The 25405-nt window shown below is 43.1% G+C and overlaps 1 protein-coding gene across 1 annotated transcript in view; it reads right to left on the bottom strand.

The window, feature by feature from the left end:
• ANO4 (anoctamin 4) overlaps window positions 1-1612 on the bottom strand; it is a 267991-nt gene extending 266379 nt beyond the window's left edge. The window contains exon 1 of the mRNA XM_088465536.1: window positions 939-1612. Coding sequence (XP_088321662.1) covers window positions 939-1167 — 229 coding nt within the window. The 5' untranslated portion in view covers window positions 1168-1612. The remainder of the gene's footprint in view (window positions 1-938) is intronic.
• Window positions 1613-25405: the final 23793 nt, after the last annotated feature.

The following is a 25405-nucleotide window of genomic DNA, read 5'->3' as shown; positions in this document are numbered from 1 at the left end:
TGTTAATAAAGACAACAGGTACTTTCCTGTGTCAGTGTGATCTCTCAGGAATGAAAGGTGATCCTCCAATAACCTCGAATTAATTCAGCCTAGCAGATGATATATCAGCTCAAAAGTGAACAGGTTTGGAAAAGGATTATTGTGTTTATTCTGATCATTTTAATAAAAGTATGAACAAAATATTCATAAAGTGAACTGCTATAATAATAATAATAATAATAATAATAATAATAATAATAATAATAATAATAATCTTAACCTCTTACAAAAGATTAACTAAAAATAATGGGCATTAAGCTAGGAACTGTTATCCCATGTAAAATTGCAAGTCCGCACACTAAGTACAAATGCTATAAACAAATGCAATTAATTTTCATCCCTTACCACAGAATTATTATAGATTTAATCAACATTAAATTGTGTTTACAGTACAGTATAAAATTACTTAGGAGGAGCTTAAAACCTTAAAGAATGTTGTGTTTAGTGCAGTCTAAATTAAGCTGTCATTTTGAATGCTTGCCTCTGTATAAAAGTGTTACCTAGGTAGCACAAAGTACAGTGGCATACAACTTTACTACAGTACTATTAGCAGGCTTCCCTTGGTACAGTAGGATACTAAAAACAATATTTGCTGGAAATGACCTAAAAAAAGCATAGACTATGGTAATGGAGGCGATATAAAACATGCTATGGCACAGGTTCTCCAACTCGGTCCTCAGTACCCTAAACAGTGCATGTTTTCCAGGTCTCCTCACAGAATCACAAGTGAAATAATTATTTCCACCTGTTGATCTTTTAAAATGTGTCAGTGAGTAATGAATACACCTGTGCACCTGCTGGGTGACCTGTGTGGGGTCCTGACTCCTGAGAACCTCAGTGCTATGGGGACGTCTTCCTGCTTTGGAGGGTTAATAAGAGAGGAATGAAATGACATATACCGTATCCAGTGAGAGGAGACCCTCTGCCTCGGCTGTAAGTCCTCGCTGGGCTGGCTGGCATAGACACAGCTGTCTCTGGACGAGAGGAGTTGGAATTAATATCCCCGGCATCACTCAGCGTATTCTTTGTATCGATGGACTTGTAGTGTCTGAGCTCCAGAGTCCCTCCACCAAACTCATGCCGGGAGCTGCATTTAGCACTCAGCTTTCTCCTGTGCGAGCCCTGCATGACTGACACATACTGCCTGACCCACTGGAAGAACTTTCCCAGGACAGGTCTCCTATGCTCCAGGACTCCTTGATCTGATTAATAACAGTGATCCTCTTGTACGCAGAAACCGTCTCTCCTTCCAATAGTGTGTGTTGTTTCCAGTACCCTCTGCCAGGACAAAAGCCCTCAGCACTGGATCAGACTTCTTGTATTAATCCTACTGTTATAGTAATGACATAATATTATCTGCAATCCATTTACGTAGTCAGAAGACCCCTCACATCCCACAGGATCCCATTCTAGAATCAGGTCTCGCTCAAAGCCAAAAACCAGCCGGAGAGGAAGGAGGATTCTCCTGTGATACAGAATCCCGGTACGGAATAGACATTGGAGACCAGCAGACCAATGCATCAGTCAGGTCTCTGTCTCTCTCCGGCAGCTGATGCGCACAGTCCGGTGTGGGAAGTGCAGAAAAGGGCGTGTTTATTTCACGTGGCTCAAGTGAGCTCTTCTAACACTGTTGCGGTGGATGGGAAGGGTTTACAACACTTCTAACTATTACATATAATAATAATTAAAACAAAAAGAGGCAATTTTGTCTTGCTTTGATTTTGAGGGGGGTAAGTAATTATTTTTGTTATTTAAGTTTTTTTTGCTTTTCTTTTCAGAATGAGAATGAAATGAATTACAATGGAACAACGTTTTACTTAACCATTTAATAGGTCTTCCTGTCACACAGACAGATTCCTCATATCTTTTAGGGGAGTATTCTGTATATAACAGCTGACTTTTTATTCTATCGTTTCTATTTATTAGAATTCTGTAGCCTCCTTTTTTCCAGAGATCAGTGCAAGCAAGATCAATAAAATGCATTAAAGTAATGTCTTGAGCTTGTCTATATGTATCATATCTGGAATAATAAACTGCCTTATTCTTTCACTACATTGCTAGCACCATTATGTCAGCAGTATCAAAACAGATACATCATGGATTTTTTAATGCACTTTTTCTGGCAAGTTGTTAAAATGTTAGTTATAAATGTATTTTAAAGAAAGTAAAAGATCCTTTATTATTCTTCACTCAAATTATTATACTCTAGTCTTTTGGACGCGTCATATATAGTATCACTAGGTATTGTTCCTGGTGTTTAATTTCCTCTCTCTTACCCCACCTTCCCATCTCCCACTATTTGTCCTCGTCTCCTCTCTCTCTCTCTCTCTCTCTCTCTCTCTCTCTCTCTCTCTCTCGTCTATTCAGCAATGTTTTTTTTACATAAAAAAATACGGAAACTATGATTTCCGTACTTTTTATGTAAATCCCCTATTCAGCAATGGGATAATGGAGAAGATAATGCAATTATCTTCTCCATTAATTCCCATCTCGCACAGTACTGCACTGTAGGGATCAGCCATTGATTTCTACAGTGCTTTGACACTTTTTTCTATTCAGCAAAGCTAAAAGTGTTAAACCACTCAATAAATATTTACTTATATAACGCCATCTCAGAATGGCGTTATATGAAGAAAATACTTAAATATCCCAAAAACTGCAGGGACAGAGGGAAATTTTCTCATAAGTCCCTGCAGCATCTTGTAAGCCCGCCCAGTCTCCGTGCCTGCTTTCCAGTGATCGCCAACAGGTAAGTCCACCTAGAGCCTGTTAAACCTGCCGAAAGTGATTGACATGTGTATAGAGGCTTTATACTAGCCTGTGTACAGTGCATTCGGAAAGTATTCACAGCACTTCACTTTTTCCACATTTTGTTATGTTACAGCCTTATTCCAAAATGGAATAAATTCATTTTTGTCCTCAAAATTCTAAACACAATACTCCATAATGACAACTTGTTAAAAGTTTTTTTGAGATTTTTGCAAATTTAATTTGAAAAAAAACTAAGAAATCACATGTACATAAGTATTCACAGCCTTTGCTCAATACTTTGTTGATGCACCTTTGGCAGCAATTACAGCCTCAAGTCTTTTTGAATATGATGCCACATACTTGGCACACCTATCTTTTGGCAGTTTCGCCCATTCCTCTTTGCAGCACCTCTCAAGCTCCATTAAGTTGGATGGGAAGCGTCGGTGCATCTTTTCAGCCATTTTCAGATATCTCCAGGAGATGTTCAATCTGATTCAAGTCTGGGCTCTGGCTGGGCCACTCAAGGACATTCACAGAGTCGTCCTGAAGCCACTCCTTTGATAATGTATCTTGGCTGTGTGCTTAGGGTCATTGTCCTGCTGAGAGATGAACCGTCACCCCAGTCTGAGGTCAAGAGCACTCTGGAACAGGTTTTCATCCAGGATGTCTCTGTACATTGCTGCATTCATCTTTCCCTCTATCCTGACTAGTCTCCCAGTTCCTGCTGCTGAAAAACATCCCCACAGCATGATGCTGCCACCACCATGCGTCGCTGTAAGGATGGTATTGGCCTGGTTTCCTCCAAACATAACGCCTGGCATTCACGCAAAGAGTTCAATCTTTGTCTCATCAGACCAGAGAATTTTGTTTTTCATGGTCTGAGAGTCCTTCAGGTGCATTTTGGCAAACTCCAGGCGGGGCTGCCATGTGCTTTATACTAAGGAGTGGCTTCCGTCTGACCACCTTACCATACAGGCCTGATTGGTGGATTGCTGCAGAGATGGTTGTCCTTCTGGAAGGTTCTCCTCTCTCCACAGAGGAATGCTATAGCTCTGACAGAGTGACTATCGAGTTCTCGGTCACCTCCCTGGCTATGGCCCTTCTCCCATGATCTCTCAGTTTAGACAGCCGGCCAACTCTAGGAAGAGACCTGGTGGTTCCTATCTTCTTCCATTTATGGATGATGGAGGTCACTGTGCTCATTGGGACCTTCAAAGCAGCAGATATTTTTCTGTACACTTCCCCAGATTTGTGCCTCGAGACAATCCTGTCTTGGAGGTCTACAGACAATTCCTTGGACTTCATGCTTGGTTTGTGCTCTAACATGCACTGTCAATTGTGGGATCATATATAGACAGGTGTATGCCTTTCAAAATCATGTCCAAACAACTGAATTTACCACAGGTGGACTCCAATTAAGCTGTAACAACATCTCAAGGATGGTCAGTGGAAAAAGGATGCACCTGAGCTCAATTTTGAGCTTCATAGCAAAGGCTGTGAATACTTATGTACATGTGATTTCTTAGTTTTTTATTTTAATTAAATTTGCAAAAATCTCAAAAAAACTTTTTACACGTTGTCATTATGGGGTATTGTGTGTAGAATTTTGAGGACAAAAATGAATTTATTCCATTTTGGAATAAGGCTGTAACATAACAAAATGTGGCAAAAGTGAAGCGATGTGAATACTTTCCGGATGCACTGTACATGTATATTCATGTGCGATTATATTTAACATTTATATATAAATGTTAAATATAAAAGCACATAAATATACATGTATACAGGCTAGTATAAAGCCTGTTTATACATGTCAATCAATTGGGACAGGCTGGAGATGTACTTACCCCGTCGGCGGTCACCACAAGCAGGGATGGAGACTGTTCCCAAGCGCATGACTGAGCATGTGCAGAAGTAGAAACAGAAGGGATTGTTTTCGGAATCCCGAAAACAATGCCTTCTGTGACATTGCAGGGACATTGTGTTACCGCAACCGCTATCCCTGCAGAAAATATTGCTGAATAGCAGCCATATTTTATCATAATTGATAAAAACTTGTGACGCAACATCGTCACTCTTGCTGAATAGACCCCTCTCTCTTTACATTGTTCTCCCTCCCTCTTCCTCACATCTCTATCCCTTTTCATGCCATATCTCTCCCTCAATCAAATTAAGAGGCTACTATAGCCTTAAAATCTCCCATGTATCACAATAAACACTGCAGTCTGACACACAGCTGCAGTCTTAACATTTCACTGGGCAAAAGCTTCAAAAGGTTAATAACACTTCTCCAAAGTAGATTAAAAGGCAGTCGCATCTTTGGTTTATTTTAATATCGCTGCCCACATAGCCAGCCAGGTTCCTGACCTTCTTTTCATGTATGGGGGGGAGAGGGAAAGTCGACGGTCCCTGTTCCCTGGGGGCAGAAGAAAGGTTGTGTCCAGTGTCATGCAGCCAGTGAGAGCTGTGAAGGGTTGGGGGACTGGGCTTCCTTTTGGCTCACACTGTACTTTTGCAAGATAGACATTCAGCAGGATTATATTGTGGATATTTGCATTTTCATGCAAATTTGCAATTATATAAAGAACAATACTCCCTAAGACTTCTGCATGAGACACAATGTGATCACATTCCTGCTTTGTCCCCACAGCGCAGCTACCATGCGCAAGCCAGAGCCACAGTGGTAGGAATCTATAGGCTAATGCCATTCCAGAGCTAGGGTAATCTGGCAGCACAGCAGCTTCCATAGATTTAGTTTTGACGTGACACGAAAAGGGTCACGTAAAGTTGTCCATGAGCAAAACACTCTCCACTCAGGCCAACTCCAGCCACGTTAAGCGTCGGTCCCTGTGCTTTATTTATTGCCATGCCAAAGCAGACTCTTACCGGGAACTGGACTACAGTAGTATGAAATTAAAGAATGGTTAGTCACAGAATTGAAATAGGAATGGTACAAAATTTCAATGCTACCCTTTTTTATCAGTATCCAGGTTTTACAGCAATTTTTCTGGAGAAACTGGATAATACGTACCAATCTATACATGGTATAAAATAAAGTCATCCATGATATATCTTTAACAGTTTAGGCAGCGTAAGCCAAGAAAGGGCTTGGACATCCGTTTTTTCATTATCTTGCTTCACTAAAATTGTCGCTGCTCGGCTCCCTTTTGTCATACATTAATGTTATATACACTTAAACCTTCCTCGACAAATTCTCTATAGAATATGGAAAACTGCATCAAAATCTGTCCATTGATTCTTTAGATTAGCCTGAACAAACAGACATACACCTACCAGGGACCATTTTTTAATTGAATTGCTTCACTAAAATCGTCACTGTTCAGCTCCCTTTTGTCATGCATTAATGTTTCATATAGAATACATGCGGGAGTCCGGCAGTCTGGATGCCGGCGGTCAGGAGACCGACAGCGGCATCCCGATGCTCAGAATCTCAACAGGGTTTTTGTAAGTATCATAACCCTCCTCCCTTCCTGCATCCTAATCCCAACCCTAACGTAGCCTAACCCTAACCCTCCCCGTTAGTGCCTAAACCTAACCCTCCCCCCTTGGTTCCTAACCCATCCCTCCCCCCTTGGTGCCTAACCTAACTCTCCCTCCAGTGGTATCTAAACCTAACTGCCCCTGCCCGCAGCCTAACCCTAACCATCCCCTAAACTCTTACTAGCATAATATAGAGTATCACAATAAGGGTTGGATTAGGAACTTGTTCCAGTAAGTTTCACCCAAATGCAAAAATGTTAGTAAAAAAAGCATAAAGATTTAATAACAAATAATAAATAGTATACGTAATGAGTATAGATCAAAGAGTAGGTATCAAACTTACAAAAACATATAAAAAATAGTGCTTATCTGTACAGTAATGGAGTACAGGCATTCAGACCTACCCAACATGTGTCATCTAGTAATTAGACTTCATCAAGGGGATAGCTATCAGAAGGATTTTAAGATATAGGTTTGAGACGAATTGGTTATTATATCGCATACAAGGAACACCGTTTCATTAGTTTTATTTATATTGTGACAGCTGTATTAGTTATGTATACATATGCCAGTCACTAATTAATTTCCCTATAATTGAACCATATATGATTGAGTGCTCACTGGAGTAACACTTTCTTGTGTTGTTTTGTTTATATATATTGTCAAGGTTTGTGGCGACCTCACCAGCAAGCTGCACCCATTTTTATCATTAGTCTGGTTGATAGAGTGCACCTACCCCATAGCTTCTAATTGATTTTCTCAAATAGTACTACAGGTTGAGTCTCCCATATCCAAAATGCTTGGGACCAGGGGTATTTTGGATATCGGAATATTCCGTATTTTGGAATAATTGCTTACCATATTGAAATGTCTTAGGAATAGGGCCCAAATCTAAACACAGAATGCATCTATGTGTTATATACACCTTTTACACACAGCCTGCAGGTATTTTTATACAATATTTTCAATAATTTTGTGGCTCAAACAAAGTTTGTGTAGATACATGAAATTCATTTATATGTCATATACACCTTATACAAACAGCCTATAGGTAATTTTATACTTTATTTTTAATAATTTGTGCCTTAAACAAAGTTTGTGTACATTGAACCATCAAAAATCAAAGTTTTCACTATCTCAGTCATGCTAAAAATATTCCGTATTTTGGAATATTTGGATATGGGAGACTCAACTTGTAATGTAGCCTGGAGCGTTAGGGTATTGCTGGGGATTGTAGTGTGCTGAGCATCTGGGTGTTATGTGTGTAAGGTAGCACTATGCCCCACCAATATAGTGGTGGTGTACTTGCTGGCTCCTAGAAGGGACAGCAGGGATACGATCATAGGAGAGTTTCAGAGGTGCATCCATTAATGGAGAACGCTATAGAGGAAAGACGTGCAAACAAGACGTACGGTACATGCGCAGTAGCGCATGTTGGAGGATAGGCCTCCTGCTGAGCTCTGGTAGGTCATATTCACTGCAAGCTCAGTTACCTGTTTGGCACTATGGATGGAGGCACTGCAGGAGAGCTCCTCATCCAAAACCTATAAGATACAAGATGAGTATTCTGGCTGGCACCACCTCATAATCAGTAATAGGCATTGTAGTAAATAATATGACTCTCAACCGCAGCCAGGTAGCAAAAAGCTTCCTAACAATTTTAAAAAGCAAAAAGACAAAATCAAGCTGGTAGGAGTCCACAACAGTAGACGATAGACAAAGTGTAGATCCTTTTAAGTCTATTTTTGAGTCTACTGCGCATGGTCAGAACTGCTGATACCAATCTCCCGGTGATTTCTCTACTTGATCTCTGAGATGTGAAATAAAAAAAACATATTCAAAAATGATATTCACAGTGTTAAAAAAATCAAACAATAAAATGATAATTAGATTGGCAGTAGGCAAGTGGAAAACAGTTAAAAAAAACTGTTACTCTATGATTTTATGCTTTATTTTTTATTTTAAATGAATGTTTGTATTTGAATGCAAACGTAATTGCAGAATACGGCTAGAGGAAAAAGTAGCATTTTCGACATAATGTGAGCTAGAATAAACCCATCTTAGTTAGCAGATGTGGCTCCTCCCCATGCTAGTGACGGGATGAGATGCACCAGGAATACAATAGGAGGTGTGACGTGATTGTAAGAATAAAATATGCTAAAAATCACAGTACATAATTCATACACATTACTATAAATGGTTGGAGAGTGTTAAAAATAATTACCAAAGTCAGTTGGAGCATGCAGCTGTAACATAGCGCAAATGCGCCCTGTGCTGGCCCCGCCCCCTGAGCATGCAATGTCATGACGTTGTGCACATAACATCATGATGTTGGGCAAAAGGTGTGGAGCTGGCAGCACCGGTAAGTGTAGCAATGACTGTGCGTCCTGAGGGGGCCTGGTCGGCTGCACAGATTGCAGTGTGCCCATCTGGAGCATCTACAGGATGATCTTGGCTGCAGTGTGCCCTTCCAGACACCCTGGTAGTCAGAAGCAAGGGCCGAGGGGTGGCAAATGTGTCGTACACAGAGCCCTCTGGCTCTATGCAGTGTCACCAGTTGCACACCCCTAGTTACGGTCCTGAGAACATGTGACATGCTAATCGAACAAGAAGCACATATAAAATTATTATTAATTTATTACAGTTATAAACAAATGAGCAACCCAGAGGTGTCACCATGTCTGGTGACACCTGGAGCATACTGTAGATGCCGGAGGCGCGCCCATCCAAAATGGAGTGTGGTCAAAATAAAGGGACGTGGCCTCACGGGGGATCCCAATAACATCACTCATCTTTCAAAAATAACTTATTTTTGAAAGATGAGTATTCTGTATAATCTTGCTTTCAAAACACAGTCCCAGAAGATCAGGGCCGTATCTAGGGTAGTGCGGCCGGTGCCATCGCACAGGGCACCACAGGGCAGGGGGCGCTGTTTGGGCCTGTCAAATTTCTGTTTATTATCATTCTCACTTGTAGCTTCCTCTTATTTCATCCCCAGTATCTCCTGGCCTCTCCTATCTCTTCCCTGGCCCTTCCCCACGAGACCATTCCCCCTTTTTGGGTGCATTATGTCCCTTTGAAAAATTAGGGGGCGCCAATGCTCTTTCTGGCACAGGGCACCACAAAGTCTAGCTACGGCTCTGCAGCAGATAAACTCCATTTGCATTAACGTGTTTCAGAAGCATTGGGCAAATTCTTTGCTCACTGAAAACCATACATGCCGACATTCAGTTCCCTCCTTCCGGGAGGGAGCTGAATGTCTGTGCACAGCAGGGGGCGTGGCCGGGTGATGATGCTGTTTTAGGGGCGGGACCGGGGTAGAGCCACATGATTGTAGCAGGTAAGTCTCCCGGCGGCTGCAAACCCCTCCTGCCCCCCACCGCAATTACAGTAAAATCCTCGGCAGTGGGGGGCCTGTGACACGATTCACTTCGAATCGCGTCATTTTGGCCCCACCCCCTGCTTCACGCTGCTTGTAATATCGGCAGTGTGTAGCGGGGGGGGCCAAAGTGACGCGATCACGTGGCTCCGCCCCCGCTCCGCCCGCATATTTTAGTCTTGCCAGCCCCGTCCCGTTTGCTGGTCACGAACCCCCAGTAAAGCTGATCTGGCTGCTCCCTCCCGGAAGGGGCAGCCAGATAGCCGGCAAGCATGGTTTAGCCAATAGATAGCTTTTGGTAGGCGGGGTATTGTAGGTGGTATATATTGTCTGGTCGAGGAGTGATCGTCCTCTTTCCAGTTTGTGATCTCTCCCAGAATGGCTAAGTACTCAGTGTCTCACTTGTCCTTTATACTCATTAATTTGCTAGTACTTTCTGTTCCCTTTTTCATCTATTGCCTTATTTCCCTTGTCATTCTATTCCTTTCAGCCCCCCCCTGTCATTTAATTTCTCCTTCAGCCCTCTCCTCAGAGCCCCGCCATTTTGTGTAATATGCCCCGTCCCCACCGCAAGGATGTTTTTCCCTTACACATATGACAAATGTCCAAACACTCACACTTGTGTCTTTCTTTTTAACGCTACCCACAAATGTTGTATTTTTGCACCTTTGTAGTTTTTTTTAGTTTAGTTTTTTTTTGGGGGGGGGCCCTTATTTGTTTTGAATCTGTTCGTTTTGCATTCCTTTCGTTCTGTGCCTGTTTAGGCTTATTTTTTTTACTTTTTTTTATTTTTTTTTAACAATAGTCTGAATTGTTAGATTTTTAAAAAAATATAAATGAAGGTGTCATTTTACTAATCCACACATTTTTTTTACCCACAGAGGAGCAGAGGCGGAATGAGGCATTGTCTGCGGGCTTAATGGAGCTGCGGGGCCATGTCGTAGCAATGCTGGTCTCCTTGGACCATATTTTGGCGAGCCTGAGCCACTAATGTTTTTTTTTTTGCAAAAACAGTTTGTTTAAAAATAAAGTTTGTTTTGATTTATTTAAGTCTCATTCCTTGTGTGTAAATCTTAGATTGTTGAACCTTACATAAGTCTACTATTTGTCCCTGATTTTTAAAGTAATGTAAATTTGTTTGTCGAAAGCTCAAGTATGTAAGCTTGCACATTAAACACATAACAATACCGATAGGTTTGGAGAAGTAACCTCAAAATGTGATTATTTTTTGGTGTGGGTAATGTTAAAATTAAAGCTACCTGCGTAGGCCTACAATTACAAACATACTGATTCACCATAATACCTTTGGTGTTTGTTTTTAGCAACAAAGCAGGGTACTAAACTTTTCCAAATAAGAAATTACAGTATTAGGCATTAAGCAACTTTGCATTTTTAGAAACAGGTTACACTTGGTTGTAATTTACGATGGAAATGGTTGGTTAACGTAAAATCAAATTTTAATGCACACAAATAATAAACACCAAGTGAATAGACACAATAAATTCAAACATTCAAAACACACACACAAGTCAAAACCACACCAAAACCCCCAAAAAAACACAATCAGGAACTGTTTGAAGAAGTAGCATGCCAACATGAATCCACAAATGAGGAGAAGAAATCATTGTTCCTGAAGTTATATCCAATGTGTCCACATAAAGTCATTTGTGTTGATCAGGTAGTAGGCATGGATTTTTAGGGTCATTTCAGGGATTAAAAACAGAACAACAAAAAAACAGTTAAAAGTGTACTTTAAAATATTACATGTCTACATTGTGGCAATTTTAAAAATTATGAGGAAATAATTACCTAAAAAATCTGGCCACAACTTCGCGTATGGCCCCCCCACATACTGACCTCCGACCAACCTCGGGGGGGCAGTCTACAGGCAAGGCATCCTCTGGCTGCATTGGGACACCACTCCTTATGGCGATGTTGTGAAATATCCCACACAGGACCACAATTTTCAAAACCATAGCCGGCAAATACATGAGGTCGCCACCAGAGCGGTGGAGGCATCTGAATCGGCCTTTTAAAAGGCCGATACAGCGCTCCACCACCTGCCTGGTGGCTGTAAGTGCGGAATTATACTGACTTTGTGGCCCTGGTGTGGGAACCAAATAAGGAGTGAGCAGCCAGGGCGTGCAAGGGTAACCACTGTCTCCTGTGAAAATATAAAAAATAACATCAGGACCATTGTGTAACAAGCTTTGCATTGGTTTCAACAGAAGGTTTCAACTTACCCAGAAGCCACGCATCACCAGCTTGTAGGTTGTTTAATTTGTGCCAAATCCCTGATTGCCGGATGACGAAGGAATCATGTGCACTGCCGGGGAATTTGGCATTCAGGGACAGGATCTGGAGGGAGGCATCACATACCACCATTACATTCATCGAGTGAAAGTGCTTTTGGTTCCTAAATATAGCCCCCAGCCTTGCTGGAGGCTGAAGTGGTATGTGAGTGCCATCCACAACCCCTATGATGTGTGGGAAGCCAGCTATTTGGTAAAAATTAGCCTTCGCCACATTAAGGGAACCCATATCCAATGGCATTTTAATAAAATGATGGAGGTGTTTAAAAAGTGCCTCCATCACTGCCCTCAGGATCCTTGAAAAGGAGGATTGGGATATTCCAGTGACTATTCCCACAGTGGTTTGAAAGGATCCTGAGGCACAAAAATGTAACACCGACATTAATTGCGTAAGTGGTGGTATTGCTGTAGGACTGTCAATTTGCCGTTCAAGATCACTCTCTATTAATGAGAGAGTGTTTATGATGATTTGTGGTCGAAGACGGTATCGCCTTAACACCTCATCATCTGGCATTCCAAAAAGGGTGACACGTGTTCTATATATCTGGGGCCTTGCACGCCTACGAGGCCTACGCCTGGGACGAAGTTGAGGTTGGTTGGGTTCTGGAACCATGGCCAATATAATACGACCAACATCAACCTGAAATGTTAAGCCAGGTAGTTATTGTTTTAGACAAATGTGTTAACAAAAATATACTTATCTTTTCCAAGCAAACCAAAGATGCTTACAGGCCTGGGACGTGTCATGTGCAAACCAACCTACATTTCAAAAGTAGAAAATATTTTTAAGATTAATTTAATAAACTATGATTGAAAACAAATTTCATTTTCGAAAAAATAGAGAAGGGAGCACACATTAGTTCTCAAAATAGTACACTACATTTAGTGGTAAGACATGATTTTACACAGAAAAATTCAAAAAACATTAGTTCGCAAAATAGTACGTTCATTTTACATTTAAAAACAAAAAAAACATTAGCTCGCAATATAGTACGCTGCTTTGACAGTTAAAACCACTAAAACATTAGTTCGCTAAATAGTACGGTACTTTTACAGTTAAATAAGGACACATTAGATCGCTAAATAGTACGCTACTTTTACAGTTAAATAAGGACACATTAGTTCGCTAAATAGTACGCTACTTTCACAGTTAAATAAGGACACATTAGTTCGCTAAATAGTATGCTACATTTAGTGGTAAGACATGATTGTTCACAGAAAAAAAAAAACATTACTTAGCGAAACATATGCTAAGACCAACAGATCGAATTTGTAAATTCATGAAACCAAAAACACTTACCAAAAACAGACAAATATCCCAAAGTTATAAAACGTCACTGGGTCACTGCCAAAATAACTGTAAAAAAAAAAAATATTAAAAAAAATTTAAACTATTTACTATTATTTTTTAAGGTGGTTTTTTGAAATACTCAAAAATTCAAATAAAAAAAGCCCAAAAATAAACAAAAATGCTAACGGAAAAAAAACAAGTAAGAAAAAAAGCAAAAAGATAAAAAAAAAACTAGTACTCCTTCTACACAACCACAAATCACCAACAATCCACTACTACGCAAAACCTCCAACAATCATAACATGCCACCATAAATAGGCTTTATTTTCCCACTCAAATTAAGGACGGACAATAGGAGCGCACAAGGAATGATGCAGTCGAATAATGCTGACGCATGTCTAAAAACGTCACTGAAGGCCAAAATCGGTCTGCTACATTGAGAAAAAACAATGAGTACAGAGCAGCAAAGTACTAGCCAACAGGCACCATGTAAGTGTTTTTATTTTTGATGGGAAAATGTGTATGTTTAACATTACATTTTAAAACATTTTACTAAAAAATTTTTTTAACATTTTAAAAAAAAAGGTGTGGAGGATGCCATGGAAGAGGCTGCTGGAGTGACACCCCTGTGTCACTTGAGCTCACAGATTTGGAGGAGCTGGCCCAGTGGTGTGTGCAGGATGAGGAGGTGTTTGGCGTGTCGAACATGGATACCGACATGCCAGACTTTGCGGCTCCTCATGTTGCCCCAGTTAAATGTTGTAATGTTAACAACTCAGAAATGTGTTTTGGACAATATCTAGATAATAATTTTACTCTTTTCTCTTTTTTCTCACAGAGACACAGGCGGATGAGTCTGCTCCAGAGGTGAGCTTTGGCACCAGAATTTCTTCTGGCTCTGCAGGGGAGGAAGCAGTAGATCCGGCTGGGGACCCTGTGGCAGACAGTCCAGGGCATTCCCCCTCGCAGGCAGTGGCCCTCCTCACTGATCTCAATGGTAAAACGGATCAGCAGACCGAGATTCTTCTGAGGATGGACGCCAATCTGCTATGGGTGGTGGACGCCCTGGAGCAAAGTGCTGCGGCCAACGTGACCATTGCTAAGGCCCTTGTGGAAAATATTGGGCCAACGTGCGAATAGCAAATGCCCTGGAGCAGCTCGTTCGCCAGCACATGTTGGAGCCGGCCTCCCTTCCTGCCGGAACATCAGGACCCTCCACCTCTGGCACAACAACAGCCATCCCTCCAAATGTGCCTAGCCCTATGCCTAGTCCAGAGGCCATAAACTCTGCCTCTGGCCAGGCCAGCCGAAGGACTTCCCGGACCCATTCAGGCTCCCTCCAACCCCCGGCCAAACGGCCTAAAAGGCGATGACAGCACTGGCAAATTTCCCCACAATCCATCTCTGTGTTTGCCCCATATTCCAGCATGGCAAAAACCTCCCTCTCCTTTCTTGTGAATTGTTTTTATTTGTTTTATTTGTGTTCAAATGCCACTTATTTTGTTGGTGTGTGGGCAAAATGATTTCTAGATTTTGTCCCATGAAAAAAAAATATGTTTACTTTAAAAAAAAAATGAAACAAAAATAACAAAAATATTAATAAACTTTGGAAACAAAATTGCAAAATTCTATTGTTGATTTATTCACAAACTGGTTAAAAGGTAATCCCTCTAACAAACTTACAAACAGTACAACAGAAATAGAAACATTTCATATTTTGCCTAAAAAACAAATTGGTTTCTTGGTCAAAAAATAAAATAGAAAAAAACCAAACATGCATACAATATTGTTTGCCTACAAAATAAACACTAAAGCTGCATAAACACACACAAGAATTTTTTGTAATGAACGATTTTAGTAAACGATTTTTTCCCTTGAAAAAATTAACTAAAATCGTTTACTAAAGTTGTTCATTTACTAAATGTCATGAACGATTTTTATGAACTACAAACGATTTTTGCATATTCCCTTAATGAAAATCGTTGAGTTGACAAGTCTGACTGAACTACAAACGACAAACTACAAACGTGAACGCACATGAACGATAATCATTCGTTTGACTCGATTTTTGCAAACGATTATCGTTAAACGATATCGTTTAACGATAATCATTAAAAAAATCGTTGTGTGTGTATGCAGCTTAACAAATATGTAAAAAGGACTCAAAAAACCCAAACATTTGTTAGCTAATTGACTGTATGCCCCAGAAATTAGCAGCTGAGTAGTTCACCTGCGTTCAGTTTTTAGCTACTAAAAAAGGTCTATTTGCTAAACACCTTACAAGCTGTTTAGCAATTAAAAGTTAATTGTTTTTGTTGCCTCACTTGATTAATCGCAACACCATTGATGAGTCCAGGGAAGTACGAGGAGACCATCGTCATTGCTGTAGACTATACCAGACCACAAGCTGAGCGAGCAGTCTTAATGGAAATTGGATCACACAGTGACGTGTACAAAATAGCGTCCACATTGGACGTTCGCACAAGATAATACATGTACGCCCAAAAAAACGCCTTGCCACGCCTGTGTTTTCTCATCTCCACCCCCGTTACCACCCATAAACGGAACATTCTGTCAATCAAATGACATAGGTCACTTCCTGTTCGCTGTGTATACAAGCAAACGAAAAATGACCGCAATGATCTGGCCGCACATACGCAATGAGAACCGGACGCATGCGTGGTTTAAAACAATCAAATGCGTACGAGCGAACGGCTGATAGCGTCCGGCTCTGAATGAGGTCCACTGTGCGAATACAGCTATATTGTGCGGCTTACGATCCAAGGTTCGGGGTAAGATTAGGAGGGGTAACTTTGTAGATTTATTTGCAATCACACACTATGCTTTGAATGGGGCTAAGGGCCTCATTCAGACCCGCTCGCAAGCGCTATGCACTTGCAAGCGGGTCGATGGTTGTGCATTGCGTGTGCGCAAGCCCCGTAGCGAGTGAGAAATTCACTCGCTCCGGGGCTTGCTACAATCGGAGCGGCTGTCGATATTGATCGACAGCTCGCCCCATTTTGTAGGCGGGATGGGGGGTGGCTGGACAAACGGAGGCGTTCCTGTAGGAGCGCCTGCCATTTGTGGGCGGCCCTATTGATATCACCAGTGATGTCAGTAGTGAGCTACCAGCTCTATTAGAGCCGGAAGCTTACTGGGGCTTGCGGCAGACAAGACCCTACCACAAGGGTCTCGTCGCAAGCCCGATGGTCGCGATCATCGCGACCATCACCTGGCCGCTCGCAAAAGCTGTGGGTGGTCACCCACAGCTTAGCGAGTGGCCAGGAGGCCGGCTTTTAAAAAAAAAAGTGGACGCCCTCATTCAGAGCGAGCACATGCTTTTTGCGAGCGGCTCAATGAGGCCCTAAGTCCAATGGTCTAGTAGCGGAGGAAAATAGGTGGAGTTATGCCAATTGGCTGTCAGGCATGTACATGTTCGCAGCTTGTTATTTGGAAACATGCCCTGGGGAGTATGTGAACATTTTAAATTATATGCATATGATTCATGGCATGTATTTATCTGCTAGGGCCAATGTTTGGCGTCAGTATGACGAGGTGTTTCGGATGAAGCAGGATGGGCATAAGGTGTTGTCTTTAGATTTTAAAGATGTTGACGTGTGACTTGAAGTTACACAGCAGGGGAAGGTCGTCACGGAGGGCTCAGTTAACCGTAAGCAGGGAAGATGTTATGCCTTCAATAATGCCCAATGTAATAGGGGTACCAGTTGCAAATACAAGCATGTCTGCATGTCATGTGGGGAAGGCCAACTTGCCAAAGATTGTAGTCATCCCAGCGGTCAGGCAGCGGGTCGAGGAGAGCAGAAAGGATCTCGTAAACATAGCTAGATCCCCTGATAATAGTACTGCTTTAGAAGGCTGGTTAGGGCGCTATCCTCTGAAGGACGAGGTGGCCTTTTTGTTACAAGGTTTTACAGAGGGTTTTCGTTTGCCACTGGTGTGACCAGTTTTGGTTGTTGCTAGAGGTAATCTTAAATCTGATTTTCCGGAGGTTGTGCTGGCTAAGGTTAATAAGGAAATAGAGTTGGGGCGCATGATGGGTCCCTTCCAAGCTCCGTTTCCTGATGGTCTCTGTGTGTAACCTTTGGGGGGTTGTGCCAAAAATGGAGCTGGGTAAGTTTAGGTTGATACAGCACCTGTCTTACCCGGAAGGAGGATCGGTGAATGACGCGCTCAATCCTTCAGATTGTTCTGTCAGTTATCAATCCTTCGGGGATTCGCTGAGTATTGTGCAGGAATTTGGGAGGGGGCGTTACTAGCTACTAGATACTTGGGGTTTAAAGTCAGTGGCCAATATTATGTAGACAAGTGTCTGCCAATGGGTTGTTCGATATCTTTTTCCTTTTTTGAATGTTTTAGTTCATTCTTATAATGGTGCATTCAGGCGGGCACAAGGCAATCAGGCATTGCTCACTATTTAGATGACTTTCTGTTGATAGGGCCGGCTGATTCCGCAGTTTGCAGTGAACTTCTTTTTTCAGTGAGGGCACTGTTTTCGGTTGTGGGGGTTCCCATAGCAAAGGAGAAGACAGAGGGGCCAGCTACTAGGTTATCCTACTTAGGTATTGAGATAGACACTGTTTTGGGTCTTTGTAGGTTGCCGGAGGATAAAGTGTACCGGTTGCAGCAATTATTGGTGTCCTTGGTCTCCGCTAAAATGGTTTTTCTGAAGCAGATGCAGTCTTTGTTAGGTTTATAAAATTTTGCTTGCAGGGTTATCCCAATGGGGAGAGTTTTCTGCCGTAGGTTGGAGAGGGCTACTGCAGGGGTAAAGAAAGTCTCCATTTAATTAGTTTGTTGGTGGAAGTGAAAGAGGATTTGCAGGTTTGGTTAGCTTTTTTGCAGACCTTCAATGGGGTTCGTATCTGGCTGCCGCAATCGGTTGCTAATGGCGAACTTCAGTTGTATACTGATAAATAAGTTTATAAGAACCTGCGCTCACTTTAGTGATGATCAGCTGCTGGTATCCAGGGGTCTATCCCAGTTCCCCTATTTAACACTATGGATAATATAAATCATGAATACCTGCGCTAGATATAATGGTTTTGTAAAGAATGTTCAAGTGAACAAAACCTTGCCCATAGTGAATTGTAGAATAGTACCAAGGTGATATAAAGGTATTTATTGTAAATATAAATCAGGTATATATTTTGGAGTAGATAAATTTAGGTTCTCAGGATAGTCACAGTGCTAACCTTATCCCTAATGTTCCTGCATTGTTGTTGGGTATTGCGAAAGGGAATGATGGGGGTGGAGGAGGGGTGGTGTAAGGGTAAATAGGATAACACTTAAAAATTACCTTCCTGATCGGAAGGTGGTGAACTTGTCCAGGGGTAGTGCGTTAAGGCACTGGTGATGTCTGCTAATAGATTGGAATTGGCTGTCAGTCACTGTATGTACAACAATTCCTAATTAAAGGTAACTGTCTCGAATGGATGTGAAAAAACTGGTCAGTGCAGATACAAATGTTCCAGGTGTTGCGCTCTGGAGGGGCGGTGTCCCGTGCCTTCCGGTCCGACAACTTACCCTATACTTCTAATGCTTGCTTCTCTCTCTGCTGCGCGGCTCCCGATTGATGGACGAATCTTCTCTGCTACTGGCCGGAATCACCATCAGCAGCGGGCCAGCTTGAGTCCCACGCTCCCGTGAGGTCACGTGGTCCTCCGCCGTCCACTGCCGCTGTCTAGGTGGCTCTACTCACTCGGGAGGAGACTAATCCGTGTAGGGATGGTTGCAAGGTGCGTGCCTAGTTAAGCCCTGTGTAGACACTCAGTATAAGCCGGGAACGGTGAGCCGCGTGTGGTGAGAGCAGATGCGGCAGTCAGGGGTGTGCTGGGTAATGTAGTTTAATTGAGTCCAATGCGTAGCGGCTTCAGCCTTCTTCAGGGACATCAGTTGTATACTGACACTTCTGGCTCAGTAGGTTTCGGGGCTTATTTGAGTGGTGAATGGTGTGCAGCGGCTTGGCCTGAGTCTTGGAGATCTGATGGTTTAACTGCCAACATGTTGCTTTTGGAACTTTTTCCGATTATGGTGGCTGTCAAGCTTTGGGCTTCAAGACTCAGTAATCGGCGTATAGTTTTCTGGTGTGATAACTTGGGCGTCGTGCAGGCCATTAATAACCAGAGAACGGAATGCGCTCAGGCTTTGCGTTTATTGAGGTATTTGGTGTTGCTTTGCTTAAAGGGGAATATAGAGTTCACGGCTCGGCATGTACCAGGCGTTGATAACGGTATAGCGGATATGTTGTCCCATTTTCAGTGGCGCCATTGGCTAGCAAAGTCGGTTTAATATGCCCTGATTATATTTGGCAGGTTATCAGGCCAGCATTGAAGGACTAGCGATGAAGGCTTTGGCTCCGGGTACAATAAAGTCTTATTCTGCAGCTTGGAGGGATTGGCAAGGGTTTTTGGCTTCGAGAGGTGGGGGTAAGGCATTGCATGACGTAATGTTGGAGTTTGTTTGGGATTGGCATGAAAGGGGCTATTCTAAAGTTGCAATGTCGGCATCGTTGGTGGGAATCTCTTATTTTTCTAGAATTTTAGGGTTCAGCGATCCAACCAAATCATTCATCCTTGGTAAAGCTATGAAGGGCTAGGCACGGGAACAAGTTCAGGCTGGTGATTCGTGCAGGCCATTAGAATGGGCCAAAATCACACCTGAGCAATGTATGCGACTAGTTTCTCCATACAGGAGGCATCTTGAAGCTGTCATTACCAACAAAGGCTTTTGTACAAATAATTAAATACATTTCAGTAAGCGTGTTCAATACTTTTTCCCTGTATCATTTCACATTATTACACATAACTTAATTTATGGACATCTATGGTATGATTTCTTTGCATGTGTGGATTGTATGGGTTGTTGCTGACATTTGGTGAAAATGTCATTACAATAGCCCCATTATAAATATATTTACTGAGAAAAATGTTGATGTGTTCAATACTTATTTTACCCGCTGTGTATATGTACATATATATATATATATATATATATATATATATACACATATAAACAAAACTTAGAAAACTTATTATTAGAGGTACATAGGAACAGGGGTAAGGGCACAGGGAGATGGGAGGAACAGGGGAAGAACAGAGAGGGTGACAGGAGAAATAGGGAATGACAGGAGGCGATAGAAGGAACCAGGGGAACAACAAGTGGATATTGAGGAGCAGAGGGAAGGACAAGGGGAGATGGGATAACTGTGGATGGAGGAGGAACTGGGTAAAGAAAAGTGGGAGATTGGAGAAATAGAAAAATACAGGGTAGATGGGAAAAACGGGGAAGAACATTGGATTGAGACCGGAGGAACTGGGGGAGATGGGAGGAAAAGAAAATGGGTAGATGAAAGAAACAGGGGAGATGGGCAAAACAGAGGGGGATGGGACAAACATTGGGACAGAGATGGGAGGAACTGGGGGAACAACAAGAGGAGATGTAAGGAACAGAGTGAAGGACATGGTTGGGGGAGTGAGAGAAACCAGGGGAAGGAAAGAACAGGGGAGAAGAGAAAAACAGGGAAGACAGGAGGAACGGAGGGTGATGGGAGGAAAAGGGAAGAACCAAGTGGGATGGGACATACATAGTGAATGATAGGAGGGAACAGGGGGAGACAGGAGGAATGGTGACATGGAAAAACTGCGAAAGACTGAGAGGTGTGAGGAACAGAGGGAGTTGAAGGAACACTGGCAAGAACAAGGGCAAACAGTAGGAAAGAACAGAGGGAGATGGGAGTAAAGAGCAAAAAATAAGGAGACAGGAGGAAAGAGGAAAACAGAGACAGGAGGAACAGGGAGTTGGGAGGAAAAGGGAACAACTGGGGGAGGTGATAGAGACAGAGGAAATGACAGAGGGAGATGGGAGGAACAAGGAAAAACAGTGGAAACAAACGGGAGATGGTTGGAACAAAGGTAAGGACAGAGGACAATGGGATAAACTGGGAGGAACCACTGGGGATGGAAGAAACATAGGGAATAATTGGGGAAGACATGAAAAATTGTGAGGCAGGAAAAACGGGGAAGGACAGGGAGAAATGGGGAAGGACAGGAGAGATAGAAGGAACAAGGGGAGACACAAGAACAAGGAGGAAAGGTAAAAGAACAAAGGGAAATGGGAGGACAGGGGAAGGAATGGGTAAAATGACAAAGGCTGTCAGGAGAAAAAGGGAAGAACAAGATGAAAGAGAAGAGAAGGTGGGGGGAGAGAAAGGGGAAAAAAATCACTGCACAACACCTAGTGACCCGGTGAATGACAGCCCCAAAACACTAGTAAGCATATTGTCTTCAGGGATTGAGTTTGAAATAAACTGAAACATTGGATTGAGGATCTTTTGTAGACTGATTTCTTTCTAGTAGGAAGCCTTGGTAGTGCCGATCACGGTTTTTGTGTTCAAATTATTAGCACTTAAGCCCGGTGCCAAATTAAGGTGTGTGGGGGCCTATGGGCAACTAACTTGTGTTGGCCCCTACCAATAAAATTGTCATAACGATATACTGTTGATGTTATTTAAAAGTAAAATGTGTCAATCAGCATTGCGTTTGATTCCACTGGTATCACACTAATCACCATACACAAATAACACTGGTATCACACACCTGATACACATTGATTACTATACACAGTTCACACTAATATCATACACTTTATACACACTGATCACTATACACAAGTCGCACTGATATCACACCCCTGATGCACACTAATCACCATACGCAGGGCACATTGATATCACACAACTGATACACACTAATCACCATACGCAGGTCACACTGATATCACACACCTGATACACACACACTAATCACCATACGCAGGTCACACTGATATCATACAACTGATACACACACTAATCACCATACGCAGGTCACACTGATATCATACAACTGATGCACACACACTAATCACCATATGCAGGTCACACTGATATCACACACCTGATACACACTAATCACCATACGCAAGTCATGCCAATATCCAGTGTCACACTGGGACAGAAAGTTCCCACATGGGGACTACAATGTTAGGGGCCCAATGAAGGCAGGAGGTGCAGAGCTGAAGGGGTGTGGACATATGATTGCCTACCCTCCAACATGACCCCTTCCATCTGGTACAAAATGCTCTGCTCCTGGACTTCCCACCTAATTAATGATTGCAGACACCTGTGTTGAACTAGTTAATAGATGAGACAGGTGTTTCACCACAGGTGTCTGCAATCATCAATTAAGAAGGAAGTCCAGGAGCAGAGCATTTTGTACTGGATGGAAGAGGTCATGTTGGAGGGTCTGTGATTGAGGGGATATGGCTAGCTACCAGAGGAGCATAAGTAAAATCAATATAATTGCAAAAGTCCAGAACCGAATTAAGAACAAAAATTACAACAATAATGCCACAATTTAATTTTTCCATTCACAATGGATAAACATTGTGGGTCCCTGGAAGTTCATTTAGAAATTTTGCAGTGCCTGATTAAGAGTTCTGGCTGTCATAAGCTGCAGTGTTTGTCGGCTTGGCGGCAAGCCACAGAGGGGAGTAGGGGGCTAGCCCAGTAGGAGTTGTTTGAATCCACCAGTGCCTGCTTCTTCTGACCGGTGCTGCAGGGTAGGCTCTGTCTGGCTGCTACAGATGACCAAGACCACCTGACACGTGTGTGCTGTCAGTCAGTGTGATTCCGATTTGCTGGGCCTCGGGAGGGGAGAGCTTGTTGCAGTAAGTAGCATGAATGTAAACAGCCAGACCCGCGATCTGACCTATGCAAATGGTGGTGGCAGCTGTGGCTCTTATAAGCCACTGCCATTGCTCCTATCAGTGGCAGATTTTACCTAGGGTCTGCGGAACTGCAGCTCCACAGTAAAATCCACCACCCACAGGGACTGCCTAGCAGTGGTAGTGACTACTCATTGGAAGCACTCCTTGCTGATTACAGCCAGACAGGCAGTGCCAAGGGGGAGGTGTTTTCTCCCCCTGGGACTGCCTGTCCAGACTGCAATAGCAGAGGAAGTGCTTACCATGGGACGCCACTCCCCTGCTATTACAGCAGCCCTATTTGGCTCATAGGGGCTGCAGCCCCTAAAAGCCAGCCTGCCTGCTAGCAGCTCTGGGCTAAAGCCATGCCCCCTTATTTAGGTCCCACCCCTCACAGCCATCTGACTTAAGCCCCACCTACCAGTTGCATCAGCTGTCAATCACCAGGAAGGCAAGGGAGGAGAGGGCTGCATAGACTGCAGCCTATGATGTGCAGACTTACCGGCCAGGCAGGTAAGGTGCCACCGCTGGCTTCCATGAAGAATATCAGTGCTCTTGGATCCGTTGTCTCATCGTAGACGGCATGGCTGTGAGTGAGAGGAGCCCACTGGCGATATCCATGGCTATTCCAACCCTGTCAGTATCACATACCTTATACACACTGATACGCATGTCACACTGGTATCACTAGGTTTACTCAGGGATGCATAGAAACTACACAGTCTCTGTAGTTGATTGAAACCAGGTGAAATGCAGACTTGAAGTCAGCCAACCATAGAACCAGTGTCATTCATATGAGATCCTGATTAAAGGGATATTATGGCAAGCCTAGGTATCACACTCTTGATACACACTACACACTAATCACTATGTGCAGGTCACACTGATATCACACACCTGATATACACTGGTCACTGTACACAGGTTTTTGGGGGGTTATTTGGGGCACAGGGATGGCTAGACATGGTGGGGGGTGGCACAGGGCAGGGAAGGCTGTGCCTTAATGGGGTTGCACAGTGCAGGTAAGGGTAGACATGGGGGGCACAGGGCTGGGAAGGCAGGAATGGGGGGCACAGGAAAGGGATGGCTGAACTTTAATGGGGGGGCCACAGGACAGGGAAGGCTGGCTGGACTTGGGGGGGGAGTGCACAGGGAAGGCCAGCTGCACTAGGTGTAGGGACAAACAGGGCAGGGACTATTTACTTACCTGGTTGCTTCAGCTGGTCCGGAGAGAGTGGGGGCCCAGGTAGTAGCGGTACAGGCAGCCAGCTGAAAACAGCAAATCATAGCTCACAAGCCGGCAGCCAATCAGGAGATCATGGTTGGTGCCGTATATGAAGTGCCAGTGGCGGCGCTGTTTCTACCTAGCTGACAACGCATATATACAACGCTGCCACCTGGGCCCCCCTCTCTCTGGGTATTCCAGTATTCTGAGAGCCAGCATCCTCTGTTTCCCGGGATATAGACCGTATCCTGTTAGAAGTTCTGAGTAAATAATATAAAAGTAACCCCACTAGCTAGTATACTTCCCTATGTCCTTAACATATTGCATATCTATGCATTTCTAGTTTTAGCACTGTTCTAATGAACTTGGTTTAGCCTTTAAAAGGATTGTAACTTTAAAAATAATGAGAGACTTGCATAAATCCCAGCAGCGTCTGAAGTTCGGAGGCTATTACACATACACGGTTTTCACTGGAGGCTCCTGATTTTTCGGGTAACCCTCTGCCCCCCCAGAAGGGTAGGCACTTCTCCCACATTCTGCCCACTTCCTAGTGAAGTGGGCAGAATGGGGATAATGTTAACACAAATCAGCGGTTATGAGCATTGGGGGCGAGGCCTAATGACTCGATTCTATGAGAATTGTGTAAATTAGCCCCGCCCTCTGGTTGAAATATGCATAATAGTGGTGAATTCCCACAAGGGGGTGGGGCTTAATGGTGCGATCCCTGTGAGGGGCGGGGCTCACCGGTGTGATCCCTGCAAGGGGGTGGGGCTTAATGGCGTGACCTGGCCAGCCCTGCCCCCAACTCTGCCTACCTGCTTCACCTCCCCGGGCTTCTCCCGGGGAGGAATATTAAATAGTCGGCAAGTATGCTATTACATTTAGTCCATAAAATGCAAAGTGATTATTTTGTTTCATACCCTTTTTATATTGCATTGGTTTTGTATTTGTACAGTATGTCTATTTTGTAATCTTTTTAATTGATCACATTATATTCTGTAAGCATTCTACCTTGTCTGTCTTTGTTGCTCCATTTGTTACCATCAAATACAAAACTTAGATATTTTACAGAAAGCTAAAACAGTATAGTAACAAGCAGGCTCGTAACTAGGGTAGTGCGACCAGTGCAGGGGGCGCAGTTGGGG

The sequence above is a fragment of the Taudactylus pleione genome, unplaced genomic scaffold (assembly GCF_031769625.1).
Source record: "Taudactylus pleione unplaced genomic scaffold, aTauple2 ptg001990l, whole genome shotgun sequence".
NCBI classification, from domain to species: Eukaryota; Metazoa; Chordata; class Amphibia; order Anura; family Myobatrachidae; genus Taudactylus; species Taudactylus pleione.
This window is presented reverse-complemented; position numbering and strand designations above follow the sequence as displayed.